We start from the raw sequence: 27,478 nt of genomic DNA on the forward strand, positions 1-27,478 counted from the left end.
CCCCGAGGGGGCGGTGGCGGCCCAAGTCCCCGGTGCCTCTGTGCCGGGAACCGGTGGCCTCGCGGGAAGGGGAGCGCCGAGGAGGGGCGCGGGAAAGCCGCAGTGCCGAGTGCCCGCCGACGGCTTCTGAGCTCCGGTCGGGCTGCCATCGGTGGTCCGCACCGAGCTGTAGTGCCCGTTCTGGTGCGGCTGGATGAAATGGGGGGGTTAGGGTTGGTTTGGCTTCTTTTTTTCTTATTTAACTTTCTTACATGGTTATTACTATGGTAATAGTACTTACTACGTGACAGCAGTAGTATTGTGCCAAGGTATCAACAGACTCTGAATAACCACAGCAAGGGAGTTTTCAGCGATTTTAATATTGTAATTCTGAAACACTAAGGCAAAAAGGTAGAAAGAGAAACCCGCAGGCTCAGTCCTAGGTGTTGATGCTGGTTTATCTTATTCATCTTAGCTTTTTACACCGCTGAACGGATTTAAGAGAGCTTGCTGGTAGGAATCAGGGTCCCAGAAGAACTTCCTTGGTCGTACTGTTGCTTCCTTGAGTTTTCCCTGTCTTTCTGTCTGGATTTTACCGTACACGCTGCCACAATGTTCTGGAATGGGTTATACTGAGGAGGGGTGGTCTTGGGACAGTGAAACTTCTCATGATTTATATAACCAACTTTTGTTATTGCAACAAATCCATCTGCAGTTGGTACAGTTCCATTAGCAGTTGTATATACACACTCGACAGCCAGCAAGGCACCTGTGGAAACCAAGCTCAGAAGAAACCATTTACTGTGGAGTAGGATTGGACTTAAAATATGCCACTTTCCTCAAATGGTCCCTCGTCACCAGACGATTTGAACTCGGTAAGACTGGGTCACATGAAGAGCAAGGAGGAGAGGGAAAAAAATAATCCAAGCTGCTTGTTTCTCCTTAGAGCATTATAGATGGTTTGCATAATAGAATCTTACAGAGACTCTTCTTGCTTTGCCCTTAAACTCACTGCTGATATTTGAACCCAGAATATTTTTCTCTACGATGTGCTGGAAAACTCCCAACAGTAGTCTTGCAATTGCAGCTTCCAGTTACAGTGCTGAGACGCTACCTCTAGATTCAGTAGTCTAGCCTCTGTTCTGATACTTGCACAAACTGTTGCTGGGTGACATGTTTCCCGTCTTACAACATGAAGGATGCTACAAGCCTGTTTAATATGGGAGGGAGTACAGACTTTCTCGTTGTTGCTTGCATTTCACAATTACTCACCACTTGCAACATCCCAGACTGTAATGGACTGATCCAGCATCCCAGTGTACAAGTACTTATCATCTTTTGAGAAGCAAGCACAGCAATGCTTTTTAGGAGGGCTGTGGGCTGAAAATGGATGGTCAGGATTAGATTGTTGTGCTGGTAACTACAGGTTGAAGTGATGATGCCTTAGAGTATTCAGTGCTTAAGAACAGAGGTAACAAATAAAGATTTTTACAGGAGTGATCCTGGAAGGAGGATGGGAGGTATCACAAAATAAAGCCTCTAGCTTGTGAAGCACTGTGCAGGAAAGAGAGCCTAGTATGACTGTACAAAAGCCCATTATTCCACCTATGGAAAGGGGTAGCTCAGACACATTTGTGGTCTATTGTCAGGTGAAAGAGTAACAGCGTTGATCCAGCCTACACCGTCACTTTTTTTTCCCCCTTACTCGATTCTCCTGATCTTGCCCAATTTACCCCTTCTGTTGCTCTTGTTAACTTGTGAAGGCTCATTCTCTTCACTGATTTGTGTTATCCAGCTTACACCGGCTAAATAAGCAGTAATAAGCTGTAGAAAAATAACTCCTATGACTTACGTTTGGTGTCAGAGTGGTGTTAACAGCACTCATTCACTTAGACAGCAGTGACACTGCAATAGAGTATCTAGGTGTAAGGATGCTTTAAAGTCAGACCTAGATGCTGAGAATAGGTTGCTGCCTGTCAGTCTGAACAGCTACACACAGGATTGGGTATTTTCTTTGAGAGCTGGGAATCCTCTCAGTTGATTACTGACAGGGCAGTAATCAACTATTCATGGTCTCACCACCTTATAATAGCACATCTCATGTTCCTGCTGAGAGAACTCCAAGTCCCAGAGACACTGCAGGGAATCTTCAGATCAACTGAGTGCCCACTGCTCTCCGTGGCTGCTTTCCAAACAGATCTGCTTCTGTGACCTTCCAAAGGAAACACTTGGGCCTGAGGGCAGTCATAAAGGACTAGGCCCTGCTAGTCATGCCTTATGGGACTCTGCAATCTGCAAGGACAGCCACTCTAGAAGCCAGAGAGCCAGGGACCTAAAGGTGTAGGTGATCCTGTTGATCACTGGGCATGGATCTGCAGGGTTAATATCCAGCATAAGGACTAAATCATCGTATGCTATGGCAAGCTGCTTTCCCTGCTCCTTGATTGCCATGCTGTTGACTGCTTTCTGTGACTCTGGAAGTGGGATGCATGCTCCATCCTGCCTGGAGTTCAGTGGAAAGATGAGGACTGTTCCAGTTACAAGCCCTGCAAAAAGGAGGTGGTTTTGCTTGGCTATTTCCAGAGATCTCACTGGGGCAGAGGTGTCCAGCATATCACACACTTCACCTGTGAAACACAAGGAAATCAGCAACACTGTTCTTCCTCCAACTCCGTGCAAATGTTTTCCCTCAGATGGGGCTCATGATTGGCTTCTTTGTTTGTGAAATAATTTGCATATTATTCATATTTCCAGTTTTCCCATGTCATAATAAGCTAGACAAAAACTTTAGAGCAGAGATTAAAAAGCTCTCCAAGCCTGAAACAATTTTTCCTAAATCTCATGCTTAGAAAAAGCAGAAAGGAGCAGACCATCATATGCTTGGAAAGCTAACCCTACCTTTGCTGCCTCTTGGAGTTGGCTTGTTTCTCTCCTGCCCCATATGCAGGCTTAATTTGATGCAGTGTTTCTGAGACGCAGTTCACCTTCTGTAGCGTTCCAGATAATGACTTTATCTCTGTCTTCAGGTTGGGTAAAATAGATGTAGTTCCCCCCCATGGGACAGTTCAGCGCCGCCTGTATTTGGCACTCTAGCTTTTCTGTCTACAATCTTCATGATTGTGGCTGTGACTTCTAAAGTTCTTATTCTTTCAGCATGCTTTATGTTAAAGACTGGCCGTACCTTTGTATCTGAGAAAGAATATATATAATCATGTGCCCCTGTCCACATGAAGGTGATGAGGGCTGTTCGTTGATATGTGTATCCTGGATAATAAACCTTGCTCTGCCAGAAATCAAATTCCAGATGCGCAGACTGTGATCCATGGCAGCTGAAACAGCACAGGTTCCTTTTCCACTTTCACACACCTCACCTCAGCTATGAAATAAGAGGAGGATTTGCAAAAGGAGGGATTCTCAGTGCTTTCAGCAATTGGGAGAATGCTCGCAGCTGGGAGGTGTCTGTGTGCCTACAGTTCAAGGATCACCAAGCTGTCAGAGCTCTTTTCAGACATGAAAAGAGCTTTTCAACCATGAAAAAGTGGAGAAGTCTCACTGGAGTGCCCAGGGAGAGTGTGCGGCATCTCAAAAACTTCCATGTTCCAGACAAGCATTGAGCCATCCTGGGAACCTGCCACCAGCAGCCGGTAATCAGAACTAAGTGCCATCACTGTGACACCTGCCAGGACACACAAAGAGGAGAGGCTTCCCTTGGTACCACAGACAGAGACAAGACATTCTGAGATTGTTTCCCCATCTGGAACCCCCCTATACTGTCTGAACCCCACAGTCTGTGCTGAGAGCAAGATTAGGTTCCCTCAGACATATCTAGGTCAGTGTGTGCTTTTGTTGTCCTGACAACAAAATGACCCACTTTATCCTCATTTGTTGAAGCAATTGCGAATGGGATTGGTGCATGACTGAGCACGAAGGCAAATGGACCTTTATCCTGCCTTTGTGTAAGCTCACGGGCCAAACTGCATTTCTACAGAAATAGATGTTCTCTCCTTCTTGCTCTGTTTATTTATTATGTTTCTTGGATCTCATTCACAACAGATGGATGATTAGTTATTTTCTTGGGCTGTATCTGCCCCCAGGACTAATTCTACCTTTGAGGAATCTGGTGAGTGTTGTGTGTAGGGGTCCACCAGGTCCTGGAGAAATCCACGCAGTGGAATGAGAACAGGGTAGGGACAGACACTGCACCAGCTCAGACGCTGCTGGCACAGCTTCCCTATTACCTTTGGGTAAGAAGGCACGAAAAAAAGAAGCCTGACCAACATTTCTGTGTATATTAAACTTACTTCTAAGAAGGCAGAGACAAAACAGTATTCTAGAACTTGACTGTGGTGGGGCTGTGAGAGCTACCGTAGTTGTATTTTATGTGATGCACAGTATGAAATGAACTGAGCTGGCCTTATCTAGCCAGGAACTTCAATCATATAAGGAAGGCTATAGTGTAAAACACAGGCAAATGTAACGGTGTGGCAGAATTTTTCCCCTTGGGGAGGAGTTGGTACCTGAGGAGAAGATAGCACTGTGTACCCTCTCCTCTACCAGAACAAGGCGTTTATAAGTCTTTTGATGGATCCCAGAACAGAGCATTTTGTCACTGGTTGCAATTCCTCAGAACAGTACTTTTACTTGGAATTGAAAATTTCAGTTCTTTGCTCTGGTAAACCTTTGCATCACGCTCTGTCACTTTGAGATAGCTGTTACCTCCAGGGCTGTGTCTACTGCTGACTGCAGGCTTCAAAAGGAGAAGTGTGTCCTGCACAAGGCGTAGTTCTGGACAGCTGATGCATTTGGTATGTGTGGCAAAGTCATCAACAATGTTCTCTATTCCAGAGACAATTGGTTTACAGCTGATCCAGTTCGTATTCCCTGCAGAAAGAAATACTCCTAGAGCAGAGAACATCAGCCCTGAGCATGCACGATTATCCTGAAAAGACTGAGATAAAAAATGCTTTCTTGGGGAGGAAGGGAGTAGAAGGATTAACAGCCACTAGCACTGGAACTAGGACTCATTTGCTGAGGAAGTGGAGGGCTCCCATTGTCACAGTTCCTTATTTAGCCTCTCCAATGCTCTGTGTGGATTGGTTTTTTTTTTTAATTTGTTAGGTTTTTCTATGTATTTTCTTCTCAGCGTTTGGAGGATCTAGGTAATTTCTTTCGGCTACTAAAGGAAGTGGTGGTAATTCTAGAATAACAGTTCATAAAAGTTAGCTTATTTCTCTTTTTCAAGCTTCCTCCTCACAGGGGTTATGGGTGCTGTGCAGAAAGGTTGTGGTTCTTAGCTGTGGCTGTAGGGATGAAGCATGCCTCTGCAAAGCACAGTGTACCCCCTCTTGCCCAGTCCTTACCCAGCACATTCCATTTTATCTCCTTAATTCCTCCAGCATTAAGCAAATAAAAAGGCAATTCACTCAACTTCCTCAGATTTGCAACAGTATCAGAGAACCAGAGTGCCTGAGGGGCTACCTAGGAGTAACCAGAACAGCGGATTTGAGACATGGCTTGTGGATTAATCTGTTTGCTTTCATAACTTCAGTGCTCGATGGTATCTCATGGAATGCCGGACAGCACTTCCAGCACTTTCATTGTTTTCCTGTTAATAGAAAATGTTTTTTATGACTCTGAATTTCTCTTGCTACAATCTAAGGCAGGCTGCCTTTCTGCAGATGTGAATAATAAATTACTTCCTTCCTTGTTGCAGTAGCCTTTTGCATATGCAAAGACGGCATAACAAAGTTTGTAAAATGACTGTAGGTCTCCTTGATTGGAGATACCTGTTTAAATATATAAAAATATATATATATATGTATATATCTTTGGCATTGCTGAAAGCACTGAATAGTGTCATTTACTGTTATTTCTGTTGTCTTCTGATTTCAGACCCTGTCTAGCAGTCTGGAGACACAGAGCCCTGGTCCGGAGTTTACAGGTATGGAAATGCCTGCTGATATTCCTCAGCTTCCTGTTGGCGTTCGAAGTCCTGCTAAAGTGCGGCAGTGTATGGGGTTTCTTCTTTCCCCAGCTTCAAGTCCCTTTGAAGAAATTTGCCAGGAGAAAATGTCTCTTGATTTGGTCTTGTTTTGATAGATAATGATTCTCCACCATTTCAACAAATTGCCTGGGAAGGGCAAAAGTAATAGCTGTACTGGAACAGGGAGCTAGAGCTGGTTTTTTTCTAGAGTCTCAGCACTGACAGAGTTTAAGAAGGATGAGGAGTCTAGGTGGGATGCCCAAAAGCCCAGGATGGGAACGTCCCATACTCAGAGGTTTGGCATCTCATTCTCTGCCCACTAAGAGTACCTGTGTGCAAAGCAAAGAAGGGTGAAGCCATCTGCCGTCCCTTCTTCCAGACACTCTCCCATGTCACTGCATAGCTGTGCCCAGTGGAGAGGAGGATGGCGCAGGATAGTTTTATTTGAAGGAAGGTGGCTGTGGTGATTCTCTATAAGAACTTCATCCTTAAGGGATAAAATGTCCTTCAGCTCCATGTCTGACAGCCCATTTCTGCAAGTGAAGTGTGATATATGAAAGGAAATTATTTATCCTCCTCCTTACTGTTTACGCTGATATCCTCAGCGGGAGGGTGAGTGGTTTCTCTGGCAGTTCAAAAGTACCAGTCACCAAAAATCTCACTAGCTCACATGCACACATGGCAATCACAGCTCAGAGCTTAGACCCTGGAGATTGATTTCCTTTTCCAAGTAATCCCAGAACGTCTCCCTTCAAGACAGTATTTTAGATAGGCTGCCAGGTACAAGAAGAATGTCATGCTTGCTAAATATATGTATGAACGCATTCACAGTCTCAAAGAACTGAGAGCTTTGACTGGGTTTGGCTGTATCTAGACATATTCCCTATGAACAGCAGGAAATATGGGAGGACCGAGACTAAATCACTGCAAGCCTGTTTGGTCTGGTTTGGAGGTGATGGCAAATCAAATGCTAAACACACTTGGAGACAAATGTCCCTCAGCAGGCTGTGAATGGCAGACCTGAGCTGGGATGTCCCCAGCAAACGAATCACAACTACACTGTCTTGCCCTAAACCAGTTTGCATCTGCTCAGATAGTTTGCACATCACAGCTGTTTTTCCACAGCCTGGTGGCCCATAAAGGATGAGAGTTGTGTGGGTTTTATCATTGTTCTGCGTAATAAGGTGAGAAACATTATCTAATAAATTCTGTCTCCCACAGAAAAATCTGCAGTTCTTCAGGCCCAGAGCTGTGTGGTGGCCCAGCTCCTGCAGAAGTCACCCTGGCTCCTCGCTGATCTGTCCTCAGTATTGAAGATTCTCTAAAACCTGCAGCGACCTGCTCACAAAGTTGTTTCGGGTATTTGTTATTCTCCTTGCACTGAGGGTTCCCAAAGTCTTTTCTGTATGCCATTGTGTGTACTTTGAGGTGTTTGGGATACTGGCTTGCAATTTTTGCTTCAAGGTTGCTGAGCAGCTGTTTTGCTTCACTATCCAAATTGTCCTCTTTTTCTAACAGCTCACTGTTTGTCCCTTGCCCAATTTGTTTGTTGGAATCCTCAACCTCTCTGAGGAATATGAAAGCCCATGGATTGCCCTCCTGGGTATTGAGGAGACCTTGTTCAATCTCCCATTCAATCACTACAAAAAAACCCCAAAATAAATTAAAAAACCCTCAAAGATGTGAGCATTCAGTTTCAGAACAGAGCACAGGAAAAGCCATCCATCAACATTAATGTGACATCCCTTGGTCCTTCTGTATTTCACATGATGGTAGCAGGTCAGCATTCCCCATGTCCTCCGAGCTAGGCATGCTCCTGGATGTGGTAAAGGACACTGGGGGGAAGAAGGAGAAACATTTCTATCTGGTGTTTTACTGTTTGCTGGTCAGCACCAACCTCCCTCCTCAGGATTCAGGTTATGACAGATAGTTAGCAAGTCTCTTCCTTCCCTGCAGGTCTCCTGTTGTATACAATCTGATGTTGTCTTGAAACAAACAGCTGTCCTCCCTGACAGCTCAAACCCACAGTGTAATCCTTGAGCAGTGCCCTTCTGGTGTGTGTAAAGGAGAGAGGGAGTAGTCAAACCTTTATGGCTGGCTCTACTGGGATTTTGTCTGAGGAAGACACTGCCCGAGTGCCTACTAGTGCCATTGGCATATGTGATACAGTGCTGCTAACAGAGGTGTGAGCTTCAGGGAGCTCAGTGATGGTGAGCTTATGGGTGCAGTAATGCTGCGGTGAGGCTCTTGTGGTCTCTGCCTCTCCATTGCTGGCCTCTGGTGGAAGTGTCTCGGGAAATCAGGCACAACTTGCACAAATACTTAATTGCTTATTTATTTACTTGTGGCTTCAATTATGCCCCCTGGGACTGCATGTTTATCCTCTTTGTTCAGCAAACCCTTCTTTCTCCCTTTCTAAAACCAAAACAACCTGAGGAAGTAACCTGGCACTTCTGCAGGTGTCTCAGCCTCCTCTCCCCTTCTGCAAGGCTTAAAGTTCTGGGCGTAGGTTTCTGTTCGGAGCTGTCACCAAGGTGCTTCAAGGAAGCTGAGGTGGGCTGCTGCTGTTGGGAGCTTTCAGTGGTTAGATGGAGCAATTAGAGGGCTTTGAGTAGGGCAGAAGCATGGAACAGGTATCAGCTTGCAGGGTGATCCCTGGTGGCTGCTATGGCATTTTCATTTCTGGTTCTTTGCACGGGGAATTTGTCTTTATTCCTTGGTTACTGAGAAAACCTCCTCAATATTGAGGTATTGGGCAGGAAGCAAGCTTGGAGCAAGAGCTTGCTTTATGTGTATCTCCATCCACCTCTTATATCTGCTAGTTAATACACACAACCCGTTATCTTCTGCTCTGAAGAGACTCTGAGTTCAGGGCTGGACTATGTCTGTGTGCCTGTCAGGGCTTCTTCTGTCTTTTAGGGACTACTGGCAGTTATTGACACCTCAGCCCCATTAGCTAGCTGATTTGTGAAGCTGCTTGGGCAAGCTAATTACTTTTGAAAACCACCTTACTTGTGCAGTAGACCTTCTGAGTGTGCGTGGACTGCCCTGTATGTCTCACTCTAGCCATAGGGACTGAGTGTGCACCGCAATGAAGGTGGGACCAGCTGACAGTATCTGACAGGCTTCAGTTTCCTCCGGAGTTGTGTGTTTCTGTGATCAGGGTCTACAAGCTCAGAAATACCCCCTCTTGAGTCAATTATCTGCACAAAAATATTTTTTTTAAGATTCTTAGACTAGTCAATACGATCATAAAAACAGTGACATGGGAAAATTAAGTCAATCTATCACGTTTAATTTTTACATCAGTCTGAACACTAGTGATATGCAACTTTAATTACTGGAACTCTGCAGGAGATGCTGAGATATTCAAAATTTCTCAGTGGGGATTTCTCCTGTGAAAGACTTAGGGATTTGGACCATGGATGACCAAGTAAGTAACTTAGTCTTTCAGGACAAGGAACCTCAAGACTGTAGGTTATTTGCTGCAACATTTCAAGCCTATCTTCTACCATAAAAGATAAGGATCTCCCACATTTCAACAGCCCCTTTTATGCAAATGAATATAATTAGGACTAGTTCAGCTACCCCTGAAGTATATCCAGTGGAGTTTATCCATGGAACTTTTTTTTCCAGTTGAATATAGAAACAAAAGGATGATGTAAACCTTTGTGTCCAGGTTCTTGAAGATGATTAGCCACCTAACTCTGCATTGAAATCCATACAACTCAAGCATACAAATAGACTTTATCCAAAAGTTCTAGGAAATTGGTGCAGCAGTATTTGAGGCTAAGAGGCTTCTAAGGAGATGGAAAACCTATGAGCATTTTGGTTTGGTTTTTTTTTCCCTCCATCCCACATATTTTGATGGCCTTTGGACAAGACAGACAGGAGAGAAGTGATTTACCTCAAACGTTAGGCTGTGCTTCTGGCAGAAGGCCTGTGCTTCTGCATATGCTTTCTCCAGGAGGGTCTCTCTTTCTGTAGCCATGTCTGCACAGAAGGATATGTGCAGCACACCAGAAGAATTTGGAGCCAGGTTTTTACTTTTTTTATGTGTCATGTTAGACCTTACAGCAAAAATGCAGTTTGTGTTGCTATCATCTAATCTGTGTTGAGTTTCATATAGATGATGTGGTTAAGTCTTGTAGAACTGTGGTTTCCAGATGTCTGCAGGCTTGTGCCCATTACCAATGCGAGGGCATTTTCAGGGTTCTATACTGGCTCGTCACACTTTGTTTTCATTTGCTAATATGAAAACTCTGGATCTGGAAATTTTGAATTGCATAATTATAGAATACAGTACAGCAGCATTGATCCAGAAAAATGTGTTCCTTACATCTTACTGCGGCAAATCCTCCATCCTATTTTAAGACCACTCAGCCACGCTGTTGGCCATCTCAGCAGTGATAAATAGCCACAATAAAGCAATTCTACCCACGGGGAATCTTTTCATACAGAGTCAAGTCTGTGAAATTTTTATGGCCACTTCCCCGCTGTGCTTTTTACAAGAGATTACCGCTTTCTAGAAAAATCTTTTAAGTGACATATTCACTGAATTAAATCGAAGAATGTACTAGGTAAATTTAAGATAAATTAAGAAGACAAAGCAACTAGGAAGAAGAGTAAGTGCATATATGCACATGAACACAAGCACGAGCACTCGCTCCCTGTGCCTGCATGCATACACTCTCTCTTGTTCACTGATAGAGAGGTCTTATATTCATGGATACTTTTCACACCTGCAAAATTAAGACATGGGGAATGTAAGGAGAAAAATATCCTTTATATATGTTTTATCATATGAAATTATAATTTCTTCAGAACTGGAATATTCTCTCCCCCAAATTATGTAAACATTCATGGCACTACATACTGTGTTAAAGTAGTACAAGGGGGAATGCTAAAATTAGGACGGGGAATGGTTGTATCTGCAGCTTTCCTTGGGACTGTTCTGAGTGAAAAGTGATCACTAATGAAGTGTGTGCCAGTGTCAGGTGAGGGAAGAGTTCCCTTGGGTTAGGAATTATCATGCCTGCACTGCTGTCCAACAGGGAGCAAGCACTCTCAGCATAATACCCCTGGAATAATTCATTAGCTCTCACCAAGGTTGCAGTAGTTATGGGAAATCCTTGTATCGCTTTACACTCCAGCCGATGTGAATTCCAAACCTTACAGTGAGAGAGTGAGTTTAACTTATAACCCTGTCTTTTGGTGAAAATCCAATCACATGTCACATCCTTCAACCCAAAACTAGAAAATAGATGAGGTCTACGACAACTTGGACAGGTGGTGTAGGTACAATCTTAACACTAGCTGTATCCTTACATGCCCACTAATTTCAGATTGTCTGCAGTTCTCATACATCCCTTCCAGAAACTGCAGCCCTAACGGTTTCTGTGAATGCTGACCTATCTGCTTAGGCTGGAGACACCTCACTGTCCAAAAAGCATACTCATTGCATTAGATCCTACTGGAGGAGATGCTGTAGTATTTTCTGTCTTTGGAAGGCATTTTTTGTGGAATTGAGAGCCTGTCTGTGTTTTCTTATTTAAAAATGGAGACAGAGTGGATGATTTTCAGAAGAAGGGGAAACTGAGTTTTGTAAGTCCTGAAAATCTGAGTCATTGCTACCCACTGCCAGTTACCACTTTAGGAGCTCAGCCTGGCAGCCGTGTCCCAGTAGGCAGAGGAAGTGGGAAATATTTGGATATTGTCCAAGAAAAAAAGTTCTTCACAAATATTTCTTGCTGTTACAGTGGTGGATGGGAATCAAATGTGTGTTGCCCAGGGTTTCGAGAAAGCATCCAAACTTCGCTGTCTGGTGTGCAGGCAGGCATTGCGCTGCACTGAGCTGAATCTGGCTTCGCTGCAAATGCCATTAGTTCCTGAATTAATGCAGAATTCTGCCATCTCTGACAAGTTCTAACTGCAAATTGGGTGTGACAGAATAAAGCTGTATATAAAATACAGCAGATTATAGGCATCTTCACTTTCAACTGAAGCTGCAAGCTTACAGCTTCTCTGCCAAGCACAGTAGTCTCACCACATTGTAACACTTTGCAGACTGTAGCAGAGAGAGTGTCTGATGCATTCAGCAGCTTCAGGACTTTTCAGCTTATTTACCTGAAAAAACCTGAGCTGATGAAGATTCAGACCAGCCTGGAGGGCTGGAAAGGCAGAGGAACTATCTTCCCACAGAGAAGATCCCAGCGTGTATCTGGACTGAAGCTCATTCTGCGATCTGGACTCCCTGACTTCTGCTCGTTAGGGAGGAGATGACTAATGGCAATGAACGCCAGTCTTGAGGTGCCTCTCTCCAGAAGGCTGGCTTGCTCCTTTTTTTAAAGAAAGCCTGGGAAAATTTCAGCTACTTTAACAGGAACACTAGGAAATGGTTGACTGTCTCCACTGAGATGCAGTGAAACTTCACCGCATCCCGGAGCGATCCATCTGTATTTGAAGAGGACAGCTATCTCTATAGCAACCTGTGTTTGTCACTTGGGGAGAATCCCCAGGGTCTCTAAGGCACTAGATGTGCTGTACACCTGAGGTCCCTTTGTTCGCTGCCATTGGCTATTTTAGAAATACTCATCTGTGCATTTTGGCATCAGGTAAGCCTACAAGTACCAGTATCATTTATGGTTCAGGTACTCTCAGCCATTTAAAGTAGGTTTCTTAATACCCAAGGAGTATGCCTGTGCTCTGTCACTGTTTGCCTTTTGTCAAGCTCTGCAAGAGTCAATTTACTAAAATGCTTTTAAATTGTGCACAATAAATATTTACTGCTTTATGGCTACGTTTGGACTGGGGTAGCATCCCCAAAAAAGCAGCACATGGGAAAAGGCAGAAAGAAAAATGTAATAATTTAGAAAAAAACAGCAAGTAGGTAGAAATCAGAAAGAGAGAAGAAAAAAAAGACTTCCCAAGGGATACTACAGCTAACAGTAGAACTCCAGCGACAGCAGCTGTTTGGCTGTTGCTCCTAGTTTTGAGTTCTATAGTGCAGGACAACATCCATGACCCACCTGCTAATCCCCACACCGAGGGGCCCAGTGTGTGCTGCTGCAGTGCTCACCTGTAGTGTCGGTTGTGGAGCTCAAAGGCAGGAAACTGCAGCTGGCAACAGAGAACAAGTAGGAAAATAACGTCTTCGTCCAAATGCCCTTGGAATGCACTGGGAGAGAAGGTAACTGGTGTAAACATCTCAGCAGAGGCCCTACCATAATAGGTGTTTCCACCTTGTGTTCACAGAGCATGCTTTTCAATGTCTTTCTTCCATGCTGGTCTGTTTTTCAGTCTTCACAGCACGTTGCTATTTCAGTGTGTTTCAATATGTGTTTCTGTATTTGTTCAGAATAGCTTTTCTCATAAATCTCATCTCATGAAACAAGATTTAAGGGGCTGGTGTCTATCCTTGTCTGTACTCCCTCTGCATCCCTCTGGCAAACGGAGGAATAATTAAAGAAAAATTAGTAATCTGTATTTATGGGCTCCTTTTGCAGACAGTACTTGATTAACCTCCACAGTCATCTAGCCAAATAAGAAGAGATTAACTGCCATCCTAATCTATCATAAATCAAACAGGCAGGGAGACAAAGCATCTTACCTTAAGAGACAAAAATTACAGAGAGCCTACATTAGGGTTTAGCCTACATTAGTCTAAATCTAATTTAAGCCAACATTAGGACTCTAAAGTAATGGATTTTTAGACTGTTCAAGGCGTTGCAATCTGTGACATGCTAGATGCATCTCACATTGCATATACCTGTCATTATTACTGATTACACCAATTCTTGTCACTAACAAGTCAAAGAAAATTAGCTCACTCACTGATTCAAGCAGTTGGTTACTGTAGGACCAGAAGTCCCCAACTAGCAGATCTTTTTTTGGAAAGTCAAGATCTGCCAGCTCGATTGAGAAGCATCAGGGGCTGGGATAATTGGAAAAGCAGCAGCTTGCTTTCTGCAGGAACGCACTGTGTGTGTTTCTGGTGAGCTTTCTGTAATTTGCAGATCAAAACCAAACAAAATCAACCAACCAAATCTTTTCCAGGGATATTCTGGATTTCCTCAGGCTATGTTCAAGCCTGTAAACATATCAGACCTGTTTTCCTGCATGCCACGTCTATAGCCTACCTGTACCCTAAAGCTACGATGAAATCACTCTCTCACACTGATTCTTCCTAAAAGATTACATTTGCAAGCTCTCTAAAAAATTTCCTCCCCAAACTCTCTTTTGGAACATAAAAGAAACAGATAAGGGTCATGATAGCAAATGTTACAAATGGTACTTTTTCTAGGGATAACATGTGAAAGATGCAAATGCACAAGTGTAAAAGAGACCAGGCTCAAAGATATTCATGAAAGTTGATCGTAGCACTATCAACATCTCCTTTTTGTCAGAAATGTCATCACAGAGGTGAAGTGAGTAGCAACTGTGAGTCAGGTGGCAGCATGGGCTCTGGCATGACAGGGAACTTGTTTTCTCACCTTCTGTCTGTTCCATGAGCCATCATCCCCCAACAGCTTGCTCACAGACTGCTGCCTTTACAGACCACACGAGAGCAGGATTAAATTCTTAGCTGGGAGGTAATTTTATGGGTGTTTACCAAGTAAGAACTATACTGTTGGTGTCTGATGAAATCCAAACCCCTTTAATTGGTCTTTCCTTACAGCGGATGGGCACACAGGACAAGCCAGATCTCCTTGGGGCCAATAGCAGGAGCAGCCTAAAGAGGCAAATATCAACCCTCTGTGTGCAGTGACTGTCTCAGCTTTGGTATCAACAGTGTTATTTTCTCCACCTCTAGTAGTTTGCCTTGGCAGTGTCCTGTCTTCCTAGTAGAGATGGAAGAAGCTCATACTAAATGCAAACTATTTTTGTGAGTTTTCTAGAAAATCTTTTATAGATGTATATTCTGATTTCTCACTATTTTGGCAAAGACCTAAATATCTTGAGAGAGAAATACTTGCTGCAGCAAAAAGCTGGGTATCTAAGGTTGTAGGAAATGCCATGCTATACCGGCCTTACCTTCTGTATAATCCTCGGTCTTGTGTCTTACAGTAGCCAGTTAGGTCCTTTCAAGAATAGCACAAAAACTGTAAAGCAGACAATTATAGCTACTGTGTTATTACACCTATAAAGCTGTAATTTTTCATGCTTCCATATATCCTGTGTGCTATTTGTACTGACACTCTTAGCACTGATCTAGTGCTTTACACCTTTAAAGCACCACACAGCCACCAAATAGGCTGCAGGACAAAGCAGCAGGTATTTGGCAGCTGATCACCTGGCAAGTGTTAAAAGGAACAAGTTCTCTGTTGTTCAGGAGATGGCTAAGGTAACATCCGTCTTTATCTTCTGGGTCTTTCCGCTTTGCTGAATTATATAATTCGGTTACTCTTTGGGCAAAATGTGGAAGAATGCAGATGTTGTCATTAATAATAAAAGGAAAAGGGGAAAACAAGAACACTGGTTGCTGTAGCTGGGCGCTCTGTTGTATTGGCTCTGTCCTATCTCCCATAAGCTCTTCAGTATAGAAATTCCTTTGGCCTTTTTTTTACTTCACTTTACTGTGAAGAATTATTAATGTTTGCTATAAAATTATCCTACGGGTTTGGTTTTTTTCTACACATACAGTAAGGGCTGTAGAGAAGCTGATCCGCAATGATGAAAAAGCTGTAGATGCTGGGTTTGGCTCGCTCTGTGTAACAGAAAAGGGAAAACTCAATCAACAAGAAATGCTGAGAGCAGCAACTGAAACACTTTGCTTTTTCCATCAGGCAACCAGGGCCTCTTTGAGGATTAAACCTATTGCTAAATTTAGCTACATCTCACTGGAGTTAGTATCAGGAGTTATCAGATCAGAACATCTTTGCAGGGAATGACGTCTGTCCCGTGGAAGTCTAAGCCCTGGCATGCTTCTCTCCTACCCTGCACTGCAGCGGAGTTTGGAGCCGGGAACATTTTGCACAGCCAGTGCAGCATGGGACTCTTGAGACATTGTAAGATTTTTGAAAGCACTTGAAATACCTGCTCTCATCAGCCTGCTCTTGTTTATTGTTCCATCCAGGTCTTGAGCAAAAGGTGTTCATACCACTGAAATGGATGTCACAGGAGAGGAGAATGGTTAAACCATGTGAAATCTAGCGCTTTTTCCTGGAGGGATTTTTTTAATACGCATAAGGCTTGCACTGACCCTCTTTTCCATTGGTTGGGTCATACAGAGACTTTAAATCCCACACTCTAATGCAATTTATATTCTCAACTGCTCTGATAAATTTAGGACGACTAATAAACATTTTAAAGGGTTAGATCTGGGGGGAGACAAGCGAAACCCTTCAGAAAATAAACAGCCCTTTGCAGGTCTTCATTTAGTGAGCCAGGTAGATCAAATGCATCATGTTTTCCTCATTGCTCCCATCTCTGTGCCATGGAAGCAAGTTAACTCCATCCCTCTAGGAAATGCCCAGCTACCATTTTCATTCTGCTTGGAGCAGAGTCTTAAGGAAGAAGCGTATGTACAGGTAAATTAGGGCTTCCCAGAAGTGTAGAAGCAGCCCCATAAAACCCTGTGTCCCTGCAGCAAGGGTTAAAATATGCTGCTATTGAAAGATCCATTTTGCTTCTTGGGATGAAGTCTGGAATTGTACCAGACTACCAGCGCTGAGCCATGGAAATTCAAGACAGGTTCCACATCTCTCACTATGACAGGCTTCACCAAATGAAATTTGTGACTCTTCTTTATGGCAGTTGTCTTCTCAGTACTAATCCCGTTCCAGATATGGTACTGAAGGTGTACATAGCTGTACTTTTCACATCTCTTGGAGTATTTCTCCTATCTGTTCTTGGTTAGCAGCTATGATTTGACTTAATCCAAAAGACTTTGAAGACCAAGGACCCTGGCACTTAGAAGGCAGAGCAGCAGCTAGTAGTACCATGCTGAATAAATATTCATGCTCATTCAAAGCATTTTGATTTTTTTCCAGTTCTAAACAGAAATACTGCAACTCCGTATACCATGTTATTTCCATTTATTTATAACACGCTCAGGCAAACTTCAGTTAGAATCATGTTGTCATTAGGTCAAGGAGACTTTAAGTAGATCAAGGAGTGCGTGGCTTCCGAGACAGGCGAGAATAAAAGAAACACGCGTATTTCCTCAAGTGCCAGTGGACAATCAGAGTCACTTCACAATTTTTATTTGTTGACGGCTTTTATAAAACAAAATTCCCCTTGAATCAGCCATCCCATAAAACATATATAGTCTTGTGCATGCTAGTGATACATCAGGTTTCAGTAGACCAGTATCTGCAAAACCCGACAGCTGAGTTGTCAGGTAGAATTCCTGTTTTCTACTGAAGGGGAGGGAAACTCACAAAATTAAGGCACTGTCAAAACCCAAGCCCACAAATCATTTGACCTTTTGTACTGGCTTTCATCTGGTTGTATACAAGAATTTATTTTTTTATTATTATTTTTAATTAACCAGCAATTTCAATTTTGAACAGGGATACAAAAAAAATAAGAAAGCTTTTCTTGAATCCTCCTATTTGTATTCCCAGTTCCAAGACGACAGCAGCAAACCTTATTGCTAGGGATGGCAACATGATGCTTAACTGAAAGCCTGGTGCTGCATCCCCATGCATAACATTTTCTCCACAGTGATCCCAGCCCTTGGTGATTAAAAAATCCTCAGAACGAGTTCTGCTCTTTTCGGTGCCATACTTAAGATGACACTTTTAGAACAAAATCAGTTATAAAAACAGCTTAAAACCAGTCTAAAAGCCAGTATTCACTAAGCAGAACACAAACGAGCTGCCAGACTCCTCCCTGAGCCATGCAAGGCATTTCATATTCTTCACTCACTGGGCACAAGCTGCTTTCAGACGAGTAGTCTGGCTGCAAGGGAGCTACAAAAGATGATCAGTATCTTCAGCTGGTGTGCTTTTATCAATCCTTTAAAGTAGTTTTAATCAGCTGGTGTGAAATGCATTTCTTCAGTGTTTATATCTTAATTTAAGAATATAGATGTTCCTTCCTGCCTCCAGTGAGAGCGTTCAGGCCTTCAGCACACTGCTTTGAGCACAAACCAGCACGTAGCTGTGGGCTTAGGACCATACTTAGAAGTATCCAATTCTCTATATAAAGATGCAATGTTTTAAAAAAAGCCAGTTTCAGGTCCATGAATTAGGTGCCCTGGTAATTATAAATAAATAGTAATAAATACTTACTTACACTCACACACCCTTCTTGTATCCCACAGGATTACAAACAAACCAGAACTATGCTTCTTCCCTAGTTATATATGATCAGGTTTGAGCTGGGACACACTATTATTAACAATGTGCAGCAACGCTACACAACAGTTTAGAATAATAACAATACCAATATGTAGCACTAGGAGCATTTCACAGCTTCAGAGCTCTTGCAAACACATACTTAGTTAAGAAAGTGATAATGTTCTATCCATTAAGAATCAGAGGAAACTTAGTTGAGAGAAACAGAGTTTGGCCAGGACACCAGAGTCGATGTCCTTATTGCATATAAAATGTCACATTAATTGGAGATATGGCAGATGTGGGAGCTAGGAAAAATTAGATCAGGCTCATATGAGACCATTTAAGTTCCTTGAGTATGAAATCCAATTTCCACATTGATTGTGTCTAAACAGTTTGTTGTTTTGGTAGACATCTAAAAGGTCAATGAAAACTCAGAGGAACTTAGGAGTTGCAGAAGCACAAACCATTACGTTCATTCATAAATAAACACTGAAAGATTTTACATCATTTGAAAATGCTGCATCATAATTGCTGACAGCTTGGGAACTGGCACCCACTTATCATCCTGGCACAAAGCTACAAATCCCTGAAAATACGATCGGAATAGAGAGGCAGAGACCGAGAAGCAAGCAGCAGCAGAGAGAGCACAAATGAAATTCAGGGACCCGCCTGGCAGTGTCCTGGCTTCCACCTCTCCTCTGGAGTCTGAGAGAAAAGGAGTGGAGGATAAAGGAGGTCACAGGTGGCTTTGAGAGTCAGCTCTGGAAGAATTTTCTTGGCCTATTTACTGCGTGGTTTCTTTTTTATTCAGCTTTTTTTGCTTTCCGTTTCCTTGTGCCTTCATTTAGCTCCTCTTTTGACTTTGCAGGAGGAGGTGGAGGCTGGGAAACCTCATGGGAGGCCCCATGCTGATCATGGTGATGACTATTGTGTCCACTGGAAACAGAGCCAAAGAAAACTGGGCAGATGAAGCTTTCCACTGGAGCAAAAGGTGAGGCGTGAGAGTGAGTTGCCGTCATGAAAACCTGCCAAGCAACAGTGAATACTTAAAGATCACATACAGCAGCTATGAAATACTAACAAATGAGGAACATTCCACTTAACCCAGGTAAAAGTCCCTATTGCTATATGACTCAAGGCTATATCACAAGGATCTTCTACAATACTGCCTATATGATGGGAGAATTTAGCCTATAATTTCCTGAGCAGATCTTCCCTGGTGCGTACAGCCAATGCCTTCAGTAGTCACTTAGGAAGGTGAACACCCCCAGCTTAGGTCTGTACCCTTTCCCTGGTTCTGTAGATTTGTTAGTAGTAAACCTGATGTAAACTTACCTTGCAAACTATCATGAACATGGTGAAAAAGAAGATGAGGTTGGCTTCAGAGATAGGGAGCCAGCGAGTTTGTTGCAGAGTGAAGAGGATTGTGCCGTACAGACTAGCCTTTGTAGGGCTAGAAGAGAAAAAAAGATGTTTTCTAGGAGGTTTGCATCCAGTCCTGAATGGTTCTTTAAATTCCATTTTTGGGCTGACAGAGAATTCACAGGCTACCTACTTACAAGGACATATGAAGAATTTCGTTTGTTTCTGGCTTCCAGATCCCACGCAGCAGTTGCTCAAGGTTAGACAACAAGGCAACACCAGAACCTGTGAAATAGTAAAAGTGAAGAGCTAGAACTGCCACACCAGAAGAGAGCTCTGCTGTCTTCCCTAGGTCCCCAAGGGATAAGGATAACCTAAGGGGAACAAAAGCTTCATGACATCCTTCCCAAATTTAAAAGAAGTTAGCCTAAAACAACAGAGCAGGGCAAATGCTTTCTAGACTTTCTAGAAAGCGTTTCCTGATGCAGGAAAAGGGCATTCACCTCTGTTTACTGATGCTCAAATGCTTGCTCCAGACAGAAGCTAAAGGAAAACTGTCTGGGCTGTTTCAACACTGATAAAGCCCCCTGAAAAGATACAGCTGAAAGCAGAGTGAGTAAAACACAGGAGAAAGAATAAAGAATTTCTGAATTCTACACCCTTATTTCATAGCAACTCCAGTTCTTCATACCTCCATTAAAGTTAGATGATGACTCAGCTGACAGCCATCCCGCCAGTGTGAATAAATACCGGTGCTCTAGGGAACCCAACAGATCAAAGCCAGCTGACCACATCCACTAACCAGCCTGCAGGTCAGCGCTCAGTGACAGGGTCACCTTAAGCTTCACTCCCAGATTCTCCCATCCCTCCCTAGAGGGTGAGTGCCTCCCTGCTGCAGTCAGAGTATCCCATGTTTCACCTTTGACCCATCCAGTAGCCACCATAATGAACCACCCATGGTGGTAACGGTGATGAGCGTGGTGGACCCCAGCTGCAATTTTGCGAACTCTCACCACCTCCTTCATTGCCACAAAGATGAGCTTCATAGGCAGAAAGCTAACACACTTGTAGAAGACATTCATGGGACAAAAGAATATCAAATACCTGGAACAAAACCACAAAGAGTTTAAATACCAAATTGTCCTGATCTGGGACGCATAGAGAGGATTAAGAGTACGGTGGTGTTAGCCTGAATTCTGTCAGGGAGAAGGAAATGCTGGTTCTGTCATGCGAAAGCACGTACAACCCATACGCACCAAGGAAATTAAACTTGGAGTAACCGTGGTTAATTTGCGCGCATTTCACTAGCTCAGTGAAGAAAATGCCCCCAGATCTTCACTGTGTGCCTCTCCTCTACTATATGTGGTATCAGTGCAGCGCACGCTGCTTTGGCAGTTTGACCACAGCTCAGCTGCAGCAGCTATGAATAGAAGCACCCAGCAATTGGACTGGACCCAACCCATAGAATCAAAGCGCTGGACAACTGGTCAGAGAAACTGGAAACTAGATCTAGGAATACAAAAGACTCAAAGACTACCTCAACCCACTTCTTTCCCCAGTTAATCCAAGCAAGATAATACATCTGTGTCACACAAACAGAATACCTCCCTTCACACCAGATGGTTTCGTACACGGCCAGTGGCATCTCATGCTTAATAAATTAGGTGAAATGCAAAAGACTCACCAGACTGCTGTGGCCAGGATGACACTGGAGTTATTACTGAAGTAATCAATAGGTGATTCTCCAAGTAACAGATCAGCAAGTATGTAACTTCCAAAGCAGTGGAGCATGGCACAAAGCCAGGAGGCAAAAGGGCTCTTACGAGACATCTCCACGGCTCCTGAAAGCAAATTGTACATGAGAAGATGGATTTGGCAAATAAGCAGAAACTTCAAGACCCTCTAAGAAAGAGGCTTGCGGTGCATGTTCTCCAACAAAATAAGTCAAAAAGTGCTTGTAAAACAAAATACAAAAATGTGTATTCTGTGAAACCCGAACAAGTACCAGATACTGCCAAGAAATGACATGTCTGATAATAGCTTGCAGGCCCCCCGTTAAGGTTTCAAATGAACTGAGTCATTAGAAGTTTAGGAATTGGCTAAGAGTTTATCTCATCTCCTGTGTTTGCTGCTACTTACTGCAATCAGAAAGAACATTTTTCCCCTTGAAATCAATGTCTTTTAAGAGTCTAAAAATAAAATGCATACTAGTACCATTCTCTCCATTGCTTCAACCTAGGTGCCCTCTAGAATTCATGAACAATCTGTTCAGCTCTTTCATTCATAAGATAACCTGTAAAAATAGAACAGTAATTCTTAATCTTTATTTGAAAGAAGAGGATTTGAGGATTCTTCCTTGCTCCTGTACTAGTTTGGAAATGCCCTCTGAAAACACAACTAAATATTAAAACAGTGTTACTATTTGGTAATACGTTATGGTCTCCTCCCACAACCTTCTATTGCCTTTTTTTTTTTATTCCTCTAGCCATTTTGATCCACCTCTGTACTTCTTCAAGGAAGTCTCTCAAGAACATCACTTCTGTGAGATTGGAGCAGTTTGAGGTGATGAAACAGAGTCCTTTGTGCAGCGTTTCAGATACCAAACTCTGTTCAGTAAGGCAGCAACAGGCAGTCAGAAAAAGAGAATGCTAAAATGTTATGCAACATTACACTAACAGTGGCCTACTTTAAATAGCAGTAGGTGAATCAGTGTATGCTAAAACTATGACTACTCATATTCCTCCATCCTCAAAGACATTTGAACCAGCTGAAAATACAGTGGAAGCGAGACAGCTGCAACAGCCATGATATGCAGCTGGTTCTATAAGAACTTGAAGTTTAGCTTGAGGCTTAAATTTAGTAATGCTTGTTTTTCTTTGGCTCCACAAAGCCATGCTGTCTCCAAGGAGGAAACAGGACGTTACTGTCCTGACACTGATCTTCAGCCTAGGAGCTGTGGGATGAAGCAGTGTAGGAATCTAGTGAGAAGTACACCCCAGCCTTATCCAGTTCAAGTGGATTACTGGGCTCACATATTTATAAAAGCTATTTTCATATGGGTTGCCTGTTAACTGTTCTGTTCAGGACTTAATGCTGGAAGACAGCTGTAAGCGATCATGCCTCAAAAACCCAGCACTTCTGTTTACATGGAGTTTAAATAAACAGCGTGTAGATTGTACAGCACAGAGATCTCACAACTGGAGGATTTAAAAATCATACCCAAGTGTGGGGGGTTTTCTCCTGATTTATTCAGACAGTTATACTGAAACTGTTCAAAACAGAGCATGAAGAGTGCACATGCTATCAAAAATACATAGAGAAGATGGCGTTCGGAAAAGACCAAGGCATAGTCAGATTGCAACAGCACAGAAAGTGAAAGCTAAGATGCAGATCTATCAATCTTTACAAGATGAGCCCAGGGGAACAAACAAAGTGAGGTCAGTTAGGGTGCCTAAGAACACATACAGCATGGTCTGGAAGGTGGGAAAAACCCCAAGATTTTACTTACAGCCTTTTTGTATATAAATAGGAGGAGAGTATTGCCACAAAAATAGAAAAGCCAAGCAACTGGACAGAAATGTAACAGTCTTAGGATAACAGCAAAGAAGTGACTGAACTTAAATGCTTCAATGTGGTTGGAATCCAAACTTAAATAAAAAGCAAGATTAATGTTAAAAACCAGAGCGTCTAGTTCTTGTTTTTTCTGATTTGTATTTGGACACGTGTCAGAACCTCTGAAAAAGGAACACAGCAAGGCTCCGAGCCCCGAGTCCTGTCACACACACGGCACCACGGCCGACTGCAGCGAAAACTGCGGAGTACAGAGCGGGCAGCATTACCGGTTCACGCACAAAACCCGTCAGGTTTATGCCTCAGAAAACACGACGGGAACGTTCACATCCGCACGGCCCCGTGTCATTCACCGCTCTTAACCAGCTTTTTACCCCGCCCGGCCCGGCCCGCCCCCGGCCCTGACTGACAGGGCGATTTCCGAGGCGGCCGCCGGTTCCCCCGCCTCGCCCAGGGCCGGGCCGGACGGCCAAGGCCGCGGGGCCGCACTCACCTGGCTCGTACTTGAGGTAGAGGACGGAGACGATGAAGTAGGCTGTGTCGAAGAGCGGGAAGACGGGCAGGGCGGCGAAGGCGGCCGCCAGCTCCCCGAGCTGCAGGGCCCCCGCCACCTCCATAGCGTCGCGGTAGCGGGAAGCGCTGCCCGTCCGCCCGCCCTTCCCTCCGCCGTTCGCCCCGGCCCGCCCCCGGACCCGCCTCCGGAGGGACGTCCCGGGGCGCGGCCTCGCGTCTAACCGGGCTGTGGCGGCGGCGGCGGGAGGCGTGACCGGACAGCCCAGGCCCGTGAGGCGGTCCCTAATCCCGCCGCCGCGGCGGGACGGTGTTCGGAGGCGGAGCCCCCGTCTCGGTGCCACTCCCGGTTCCCCCCGGGCAGCGCAGGCGCCGCACCGGTGCCAGCAGCGCCCACCCCTTCCGCTTCCGCCGCCGGAGCCGTCGCCATGATCGGGGACCTGCTGCTTTGCGGGTATCGGGGACGGGGGCCGGGGTGTTGGGGGTGGCCCGGTCCGGTTCGGCCCGGCCCGGCCCGGCCGTGCCTGACGCGCTCTCTGTGTCTCTCCCTTAGGACGCTGCTGATGAACGCCGGTGCCGTGCTCAACTTCAGGCTGTGAGCGGGCGGGGAGGGAGGCGCTGGGGCGGGGTGGGGGGGAACACGACACACGCCTTCACCCTACCTGATACGGACCCCCCCTCGCTGTCCCGCAGGAGGAAGAGAGACACGGAGGGCTTCGGCGAGGAGTCGAGGGAACCCACGACCGGTAATGGAGGGGACCCGGGAGCCTCGGAGCGGGGTCTGGGTGCTGCCACAGACTGCCTCTCTGCTCAGGGTTGGCTAAATATGTACAGGAATGGGCGTTTTCTGAAGGAAATTCTTGGTTAAAGCATTTTCAAGGCGCCAAAGTACACGTCCAACCCCGGTTTGTTTGGATGTGAATTACTTTGTGGCTGGAATAACTGTTTTACTAAATTGCAACCTAAAATTTTCCTCTGTGATGTTTACATACAGGCATGACAAACCTAACTGTTGATCCCAAATTGGTGCTTTAAGAATACAAAAATGTGGTTTTCTTTCTGCATTTATAACATAGGTGCCTGTGCTACAGAGGTAATGCTCTGCTACAAACCAATTTCCATCTTGGTGTGTGTGCACCTGCATCGCTCTTTTGTATCACTGCTGGTTAAAAGTCCCAGGAAGGCTGGAAACTACAAGAGGGCTGTCCTTCCCTTTTTAATAGTGTCACCCTCTTTTATCATTAATTGCTTATTTTGCCACCTGCCTTTATAGGGATGCACTGAACATAGCATGGATCGTTTACCTAAAACTTCAACTTTCAGTTTTTTGTTGTGTGACCTTTTTGATTTTGTTTGTTTGGGGTTTTTTTCTGTTGGAGTTGCTTATGTTTTTCAGGCAGTGTTGAAAATGTGACTTGTCAGTGTATTAGTTATTTTTCACATCAAGGGCTGCTTCTCTTCATTTTCAGGTGACAATATCAGAGAGTTCTTGCTGAGTCTCAGATACTTTCGAATCTTCATTGCCTTGTGGAATGTCTTCATGATGTTCTGCATGATTGTGTAAGTAATGCTGTGCAGCATCTGGTCAGTTGTTTATAGGAAGTAATATATATTTGGATTTTTCTTGCACACATATTTCTTTTTGGATCTCTTTCTCTCCTACTCTTGTTCCATAATTCCTCTTCATTTCACTTATTTCAATCTTCAAAAAGACAGTGGTTGACCTCACAATTTTTTGCTAGTGTGGGCACCTGTAGTGCATGAAAACCTTCTCTGCCAGCATGTAAGTCATTTAGCCTTAGATACAGTGTTCCTTGTGGGTTGCTGAGATAAATCATCCTTTGGGTCAGCATTTCAGTTTTACTTTTGGAATGTGTTCCATTTTGGGGGGGTGGTGGTGGTAACGCACCAAGTAATAGAATGGAATCAGCCTTGAGAATAGTCTCTGGAAACAGCAGGTTTCAGTTCTGATAGGCAGGCTAGCAGGCTGCTGTCCTTTCACTTATGTAGCTCTATGGTCTGATGTATGGGGGAGCAAAACCAACAGCCCAGATGAGCACTGGTGGCATGAGTTGGAAGGGCATTGGTGTGACTGTTCACAGTTGTGCCTGGTTCTCATCTACTTTTTTTTTTCCTGTTGCATCCACTAGGTTATTTGGATCTTGAAAGTCATCCGCAAACATGTCTGTTAACTTAGAAGAGACTTTTGGCTGGAAACATAACTTTTCTATAAAGTAAAAGCTTATAACACTTTCAAAATACAGCCCTGGGATAGTGGCCTGTTCTTAGGTACAAATTCCTAACGTGCTCAGGGGACGGGACATGTTCATCCTCTTCAGCCAGTCGTGTAATAATATGATACATACTGCTTCGCTTGCCCCAGGGGTATTGAGCATTTAGGCCCCTGAGCCAAAATCTTCAAAGTAAAATTATTTCAACTTTACTGAAATAAAGAGAACTTCAGATTGTTTTGCTAGGCTTAGAGCGTGGTGCCCAGCACGCAGGACAGAGTTGGAGCATGACTGAAGACTACAGTCTTAAAACTCTGCGTTGTTACTCACTCCCAGCTCGTGATGTGTCTGCTAATGTCACCGTTGTCTAGGTCACTTGGAAGTTGCACTTCCTGATTCTCATTTTTATAAAGTTGAGCAAAGTATCAGTGTAACTTCTCCCTACTCCATTTAGTTTTGTTGCAGAAATAGAAAAAGATGGTTAAGAAAAATTGGATTCTCACCTTCACAGTTTTTCCAACAAAATTTCAAAGATAACATCTTTTTGTTCTAAGCAATATGTAAGGGATTTTGAATAGGAAAAATAGCAAAAATATTCTATAAGCCAATCCTAAGGAATAGTTTTGGAATAGTCTTGAATTTGGTTGAATAAAGTTGTTCTATTTAAGGATAAAATATGTATTTGATGTCGTGTTCATTCCGTTACAAGAGAAATCAATTCAGTATTGGTGTGTTTTGAGAAATTTTAACAAGTCTTGTAATTGTGTCTGGCTTTTTGTGTTATTTTTATTCATTAGCCTCTTTGACCAGCAACTTTTCCCCAGCATCACCAAGATAATTTAAGAGAGTGTGCAGTACTGGGTATCTTAAATCAAACTGTAAACTATTAGCAGAGCTTCCTCATCTTTGGTTTCTTTATCTGTCTGACTGTTGAGAAGGAGAGGCCTTATTTAAATGATTCTGAGGCTCAGGTTTTAGTAAATACTTTGAATTTTAGCTGGATGCAGTTGGGTAGTCAGGCACAAGTGTTGGGCACTCGCAGCAATTTACTCAAGTCACCCTCTTTTGCATTAACTGAAGTCATTATATTAATGAAACACCAAAGGGGAAGGATAGTTTGAGGGAAGATACCTTGCTGTAATGAACATAGGAAAATGTGTGGGGGGAAGGATCCTTCAAGCATGGTTTGTGCTGTACAGAAATACTTAAAATCCTAGGTTAAGTTTAAACATACTCCTTGTTTAACCTTTTTCTAATTCTTTTGGATGAGAAAACAAAAAAAGTAGCATGCTGCTTTGTCATGGCATCCAAACAAAATCCAGCACTTTATATAGTTCTTGGAAAACATTTTGTCTATATTCTTCATTACATGGCAAGGGAAGGCTTCGTTTAAAGGGGAGGGGTGGAAGCGGCCATCACCATCTGTGCATAACCCACTAGAGTGCCCTGGACTCAGCACTGCAGTGCTCAGGCTCGGTTTTGGACTCAGGGGTTTAATTCTTACTTGGAAAAATGGTCAATCCTGTGCATAACAGATTTTCGGAGCAACACTTTGAATA

General features: G+C 43.8%; 3 protein-coding genes across 4 annotated transcripts; 1 reads left to right on the top strand and 2 right to left on the bottom strand.

Moving 5' to 3' along the window:
* Positions 1-1,243: 1,243 nt before the first annotated feature.
* Positions 1,244-9,032, bottom strand: NWD1 (NACHT and WD repeat domain containing 1). The gene is given in 17 exon segments (XM_054805536.1): positions 1,244-1,339; positions 2,059-2,177; positions 2,180-2,242; positions 2,245-2,313; positions 2,316-2,678; positions 3,207-3,332; positions 3,335-3,355; positions 3,533-3,655; positions 4,086-4,130; positions 4,133-4,282; positions 4,696-4,860; positions 5,340-5,457; positions 6,025-6,109; positions 6,292-6,495; positions 6,839-7,170; positions 7,301-7,602; positions 8,975-9,032. Coding segments are annotated over 17 exon segments (2,439 nt in total).
* Positions 9,033-16,981: 7,949 nt separating this feature from the next.
* Positions 16,982-23,992, bottom strand: TMEM38A (transmembrane protein 38A). 2 transcript variants are annotated; one of them, XM_054805747.1, is made up of 7 exons: positions 23,672-23,810; positions 21,823-21,901; positions 21,293-21,449; positions 20,528-20,712; positions 19,806-19,893; positions 19,582-19,699; positions 16,982-19,271 (listed from the first exon to the last, which is right to left on the bottom strand). In XM_054805747.1, exons 3-7 carry the CDS (start codon positions 21,436-21,438, stop codon positions 19,050-19,052), a joined length of 759 nt encoding a protein of 252 aa, XP_054661722.1. In that variant the 5' UTR covers positions 21,439-21,449; positions 21,823-21,901; positions 23,672-23,810; the 3' UTR covers positions 16,982-19,049. The 2 variants fall into 2 exon arrangements, with proteins under 2 accessions (XP_054661722.1, XP_054661720.1); XM_054805745.1 differs by lacking the exon at positions 21,823-21,901 and having other exon boundaries at positions 23,672-23,992.
* A 17-nt stretch (positions 23,993-24,009) lies between these two features.
* On the top strand, positions 24,010-26,594 carry SMIM7 (small integral membrane protein 7). Its single transcript, XM_054805748.1, has 5 exons — positions 24,010-24,142; positions 24,242-24,283; positions 24,382-24,434; positions 25,158-25,248; positions 25,839-26,594. The coding sequence occupies exons 1-5, from the start codon at positions 24,117-24,119 to the stop codon at positions 25,852-25,854; spliced, it is 228 nt and encodes a 75-aa protein (XP_054661723.1). The 5' UTR covers positions 24,010-24,116; the 3' UTR covers positions 25,855-26,594.
* Positions 26,595-27,478: the final 884 nt, after the last annotated feature.

This window comes from Grus americana, chromosome 28 (assembly GCF_028858705.1).
Source record: "Grus americana isolate bGruAme1 chromosome 28, bGruAme1.mat, whole genome shotgun sequence".
Classification (NCBI taxonomy): domain Eukaryota; kingdom Metazoa; phylum Chordata; class Aves; order Gruiformes; family Gruidae; genus Grus; species Grus americana.